The sequence below is a fragment of the Anastrepha ludens genome, chromosome 4 (assembly GCF_028408465.1).
Source record: "Anastrepha ludens isolate Willacy chromosome 4, idAnaLude1.1, whole genome shotgun sequence".
Lineage (NCBI taxonomy): Eukaryota > Metazoa > Arthropoda > Insecta > Diptera > Tephritidae > Anastrepha > Anastrepha ludens.
Window position 1 is genome coordinate 74052304 of NC_071500.1, and position 6355 is coordinate 74058658.

General features: G+C 38.0%; 1 protein-coding gene across 2 annotated transcripts; it reads left to right on the forward strand.

The window, feature by feature from the left end:
* The first annotated feature begins 698 nt into the window (after positions 1-698).
* Positions 699-1512, forward strand: LOC128859821 (uncharacterized). 2 transcript variants are annotated; one of them, XR_008454193.1, is made up of 3 exons: positions 699-816; positions 928-1169; positions 1233-1512. XR_008454193.1 is itself a non-coding variant. In XM_054096913.1 (2 exons), the coding sequence occupies exons 1-2, from the start codon at positions 1065-1067 to the stop codon at positions 1455-1457; spliced, it is 330 nt and encodes a 109-aa protein (XP_053952888.1). In that variant the 5' UTR covers positions 699-1064; the 3' UTR covers positions 1458-1512. The 2 variants fall into 2 exon arrangements, 1 of the variants encoding a protein (XP_053952888.1); XM_054096913.1 differs by having other exon boundaries at positions 699-1169.
* Positions 1513-6355: the final 4843 nt, after the last annotated feature.

A 6355-nucleotide genomic window follows, 5' to 3' on the forward strand; every position in this document is an offset into this window, starting at 1 on the left:
GGTTGTTTCGCCGAACTCCTCCTTCTATTTGTAGTGTGCGTCTTGATGTTGTTCCACAAATGGAGGAACGTACAGCTTTAACCTTGAGCCCTAATGATGGACTAAATAAATACTAAGAAGCAATATTACTTAGAGTTAAGTGAAGTTTTTCACACTGAAGTAAGATAATTGTAGGCTTTTGCCAACGTTGGTTTTAGGTTTTTTTGCCATAGCTTTGCTATTTTATGTTAATGTATGCATTTTTTATTAGTTTATAATCATTAGAAAAAGCTTTCAAATAAAACTGCGTAAAGACATTTTTCAGTAAAGTTTTTGAACTTTCAATCCAGTGGAAATGGAGGGTGTATGTAGACTTTTCTATTATTTCGGTGTTTCATGCACGGGTATTCGAACTTCGGAATGGCAGTCACGCATCACCCTATTCGGCTACGCGGTCGCCAAGAATCATAGTCCATGATTAATGTAAGTTAAAATGTTCCTTTTTTTATAAGTGCAATGAATTGTGTTAACAAATATGCATTTATATTATAAGGTGATGCAGATTTGCTCCGGCTAATTTATTAAGTACCGTGCAGATCAGACTTTATGAAATTTTAGGCATTTGTCAACATTGTATTAAATATAGCTATCTACTTTTTTTATTTTTCAATGCGGCGACAGCAAAGCAAACAAACAACAAAAGGACCATTAAGTAAATATAGATTTTAGTGACATTTGATTATAATTATAAATTTTATTAATATGCTGCGTTTCCAATACGAGGTCCAGAAACCAAACTTGTTAAACTGCAAGGGCCGCCAATAAAGATATCTGCCGGTGAGAGAGAGACAAACGATTTTCTCTGCCAAGTGTTTTTGTTGTATCTATTATTAATATTAACATTCCAATATCTGAAATATTTATACTCTAACATTTCGGATGATGTAGTCCGCTGGGCGCAAGGTACCTGCTTCATATTTAGCGCGTTTGGAACTCCATAAACGCAAGGCATGGATGGAACATGTGTCGACAATGTCATGCTAAGCTATAACGCATCAACAAAGTTTTCAACACTGGCATAAACAATGTTATCAACAACAAAGAGGACAAAATCGAGTGCATGTGAAGAAAATTGTGTAACTTTGTGCATATATTATGTTGGAAAGTGGCGCAGCGGCAGAGAGGTCTTGGTATGCGTTTGCCAATAAACACCAAAATTATATTATACCAATCAATTTTAACTTATTTTCCAGATCCTATCATTATACTTATACAATTTCGAGTTGTCGATGATCTACGCGAAAATGCAACAGCCTGGTAAGGCCAAGCCAGGGAAAAAGACGAGACTTATCTACTGTCCTAGTCGATTCTACATATACGATGTTAATTTGAGAGAACAGAAATCAGATCCAATTTTTGTGGCAGTGTACCTATTACAGTATGTGCTTCGTAGTAACATTAGTTACTGCTTAGTCTAAAGATTTACAATATGATCGATTTTATGTCGCGTGCAAAAAAAGATGTATACCTTTTAATGCAGCAAACTTATATATGAATATCTATATATTTTTAAATGAAAATCATATTTAAATGGAGTTTTGGCTTTTATTTACGAAGGATTTAAACAAAAAACAAGGTAACTGGTTGAAATAAGCAGAATAATACAGGTAAGAAAAAGGCAAGTAGGATGGTGAGATAGAGAATAAAGCAAATTTTAAATTTTACCAAGATAACGATCCAAAGCATAATGTGCAGATGTGGCGTATCTACAATTGCGGTATAGCTATAAATACTCCAGTCTAGAGTCCCGACATAAACTTGATTGAAAATTGATGAGTATTTTTGAAGAAGAGTCGCTAAAAGGCATCCAAAAATACAGCAGCATTAAAAACTGCAATAATGGGAGAATGGCGGAATATACCGAACGTGTACGACGTAAACAAATTGGTGAACTCCATGAGAAAGCGTCTGTAAAATGTTATTGAAGCTAACGGTTATCATACCAAATATTAAATAAATCAGAATACTACGTATTCAGTCCAGATCCCTCTTACTCTTGCACAAAATCTACCGCTCGAAGGTACCTAGGTACCTCGCCCTCAGAATAACACGAAGTCAGTGAGAAACTCTAAGCTTCACTAACGTCAGAAAGACAGTTCTTGATACATGTGACTCGACTTTGGAATTGTCTTCCCCAAAATTTAATATATATAAATAATACTAACACATTAGACGCGAACTTCAGAGATATATTGGCATTAAGAGAGATAATTTTAATTCATAAGTAAAGTTAACTTGATTTGTTTTTCTTTGTAACTTAAAATATCTTTGTAGATTTTACCTTGAAGATTGTAACCTATTGAGACTAGTACTAATAATTATAAGGTTTATCCTTGCTGTGTTAAGATCGAATCATTAAATAAATAAAGTAAAAGTTGATCAATAACCGCAAATTAACCATCAGAGAGTTGGTAAAGGAGTTGAACAATGCTTATCTATCCGTGTAATGCATTGTAATTAATGATTAGGTTTTCCGCCGTGTTGCTGCAAAGTTGGTCCCAAAAGAGACCAGAATTTTATGCAAACACGGTACCACGTTGATATCGCCAAAACATGATTTCCAAGGCTGAGTCCGAACCAAAATTCATCAAACGCATCATTACTGGAGACCGGACGTGGGTTTATGAGTACGACTCGCAATCCAAACATCAGGCGAGTGATTGGAGAGCTCCGAATGAACCTCGACCAAAAAACTACGTCATTTTCAGTCAAAAAAGAAAGGAATGCTCACGATTTTTATCAATTGCAACGGTATTGTACCATGCACCTCGAAGTTTTGCAATACAAAGAGTAAACGCTCAATATAAACAGTGACCAAAATGGGTGAATTTTGACACAAATTTGTCCCTAGTGGCCTAGACCACGCTGAATCCGTGATATTCGGGTTTGTTTTTTTCATAACTTTTATACTTTCGATGAAATTAAGTATAAAATAAAAGTTAATATGATTTTTTTTTAGTATTTCAATCAACAACATACATTCAAAATACGTCTATATTTCGGGCAAACAAATTTTTTATTTGTGCCCGCTGAAAGACACTGTGCGACTCAGCCTACAGTAGGCAATTCGCTAAAAGAGCAGCAATCTTGTTTCAAAGTAAGTTTCTAACTCCACGGCTATATTTCTAATGGATTGGAAATTTTTAAGCTAACGGCGGCCTTTTTACATCATAAGTGTATGCTTCTGAGCACACTTGGCGCAAATCAGCAAAAACAATCACCATTCGCTACGACTGTCGCCACTCGGTGTGGTATGGTACACTAGACAGGGTTAGTTTACTGGGGCGGCAGCCCTTGGTCGGGAAAACCCCGAGTCATTCCGGTAACGTAGAACGGGATACTCCATTGGGAGTAAAGTACCTCACAAGGGTTTTGAATATGTCCATGACATCTCTCGTAATTCCTGACAAGTGAAAATCTGGGAGGGTGGTCCCACTACTGAAACCTGGGAAATCCGCCAACCCAGGAGATTCTTATCGGTCGATAACTCTCCTTTCCCCAGTAGTGAAAACTCTTGAAGCCCTTCTACTCCCAGTTTACACGAAACACCCGATCGCAGCCACACACCAGCATGGTTTCCAAAGAGTATCACCACAGCACTCACCACCATAAAAAGCCAAATCAACCGCGCGCTTAACCAAAACCGACTCTGCGAGAGAACTGTCCTAGTAGCGCTGGACCTAACGAAGACTTTCGACACTGGCAGTCACGCCACGCTACTAAATGACATTTTACAGTCGACACTCCCGCCAGGGCTGAAGAGGTGGTTCGCGAACTATCTGAGTGGTAGACATTCGTCGGTAATATTTTGAAATCAAATCTCTAAACAGAGGAAGATAAACCAAGGAGTTCCGCAGAGTGGTGTCCTTTCACTCTTGCTTTTCAACTTCTACATCTCGAAACTCCCACAGCCACCAGAGGGGAGTATCCTTGGTCTGCTACGCCAATGACTGCATAATAATCGCGTCGGGCAATGATATTGATAGCCTGTGCGCCAAAGCTAACGACTACCTCACTTGCCTTTCTCGCTTCTTCACTGCGGAGAATCTACAAATTTCCCCCACGAAGTCCATGGCAACCCTCGACGACACACCAATTCCGACTGTTAACAATCTCGAAATTTTGTGTGTAACCTTTGACAGTTTGCTCTCCTTCTCTGCGCACACAACCGCAATTGCCACTAAAATTCAAAATAACAACAAGGTACTCAAATCGCTTGCCGGCAGTACAAGGAGCAAAGACAAAGAAATGTTGCTATCGAAATTCAAGGCAATTGGCCGGCCGGTTCTAAACCCATTGCAGAAGAAGAGCGCCAGCTTCCCTGAGAGTCAAGCGTAACCTTGGCAAAATTACGTTCTGGATACTGTAGCAGGTTAAACTCCTACTTGTCCAGAATTGATCCCGACACACTAAACATTCATATGTCCGGCATGTGAAGGCACCCCGCACAACACTAACCACCTTTTCACATGCCCCATCAAACCCCTCTCCCTCTGGTCCCTCGACAGGTTGGTTCCTGTGCCTACCGTTGATGAGCTAGACGAAGACTACCCGTGATTTACACTACACAGTGTTAAGTATACTGCTACAAGAACAACTGCCGCCATTCTGTCGCTCATTTAAAAGGCATATTTACATACATATGGGTATGCATAGATATGTATATATGAAGATGCCGGCTCTTGCCACAACAAAAATTGAAGGTTCACCAAATATTTTTGTCTTCGTCCAAAAAAATATGCTTATTGATAGCATAGGCGCGTGAGGCAAAATGTGGTGAGCTTGTTTAAAAATTACCGAGCCTTGCTTTGAGAAACATGCGCTTGCGTTCACGAATGAAATGTGTCTGTTGTATTAAAGAACATTTTAAAATGCGGCTTCTACGCCTATCAAGGTATCTGGTTTTTGTAAGTACAATATTTGGAATATCAACTGGGGAACGGTAAATTTCATTGAATTAATAATAAATAAAGAGCATATATTTTTATTAACCTTTAATAACCTTAACCTTATATAAGTCAATATTAAGTAAAATCTTTGATCTCTTGATGCATAAGATCCTCCTAGTTGGTGCATTGGACGCATAATGGTAATGTAAGATATTATAGGTATAAATGATCTACTTTTATGCGAAATAATTATTTAAATAAAACCACTATAAAATATTTTATAAACACATCATTCAAAAATCAAAGTTAGGCAAATCAAATTTTGCCATAGCATGGAATATGCAACATTTGTATGTACGTACAGCACAAATGTACGTAGATACAAATGTATGCATGAATATATGTGTGTACATCTGTATGTGCATACGTTTAACTTACGCTTGCTCAGTGCTTGGTCAAAGACAAATCGACAACACACTTTTTTCGTGCCGCATTCCTTTTGTGTATCAGAGCAAAGCATCGTTGCTCGCCTCTACACCTCGTCACGATGCCCTTACACTTCTTTTCACCCGACCGACCGTATCAATATGCCCGTTTGCCAAAAAATTAGTGATTGTGACTCTATCTTATTACTTACATTCACTGGAAATGCTCGCTCATCAAGGGAAATAGCACAACGCTTGGAAATTTGCCATGAAACTGTACTTAATGTTCTTAAACAACGGAATATAAAGGCTACAAAGGCACCTCAATATACTTTCGGCCAGAGATGCGTGAGTAATAGAACGATTATTGAGTTATCAAATACATAAAACACTAAAAGGAGTCGCAAAAAAGATTTAAAAGCCCGTCAGTGGATACACAGCACGCAAACACTGAAAAAAATCGGGTTGGAGGCCGCCGTGATTTTCATAATAGTTCATGGCAAGACGCCATTACACGCACGATTCTAACTCGGGTAAAAATAGAACTGAGCCTTTAAGTTGTTTTATGAGTAGCAGAAAACATTTTTGCAAACCCTCCTACAAATAAATTTCTTGATTTTTAGAGCTCGTGGTAATGAAAGTTTTCCTTTCACTTTTAACTTGTCCAAGATATTTAGTTTAAATACACCAGGGACTCCTTCCCTCTTCATTGCAGTATAAAACTCAATTCCCTATATATGCTGAAAGTCTACTTTGGCGTACTATGTTTCATCGTCCATAACAACACAGCCATATTAATGATATTAGATGTCTTGACTGTATAATTTTCGCGCAAGTGTTTTAGCACTCTTATTTTGTTTATCATTTCGATTGGGTGCTACAATATTTTTATATGATCGTAAATCTTCACTTTTGCGCATAACCTCCGACATATGGACCTTTGTAGCACCTCGAAGTGAAAGGCAAGGCGAAATAATTACACTATTTCTTTGGTTTTTAACT

Coding starts and splice junctions, on each gene's coding strand:
- LOC128859821 (XM_054096913.1), top strand. CDS start 1,065: ATGTTATCAACAACAAAGAGGACAAAATCGAGTGCATGTGAAGAAAAT. Junction 1,170..1,232: donor GCAGCGGCAGAGAGGTCTTG/GTATGCGTTTGC, acceptor CTTATTTTCCAG/ATCCTATCATTATACTTATA.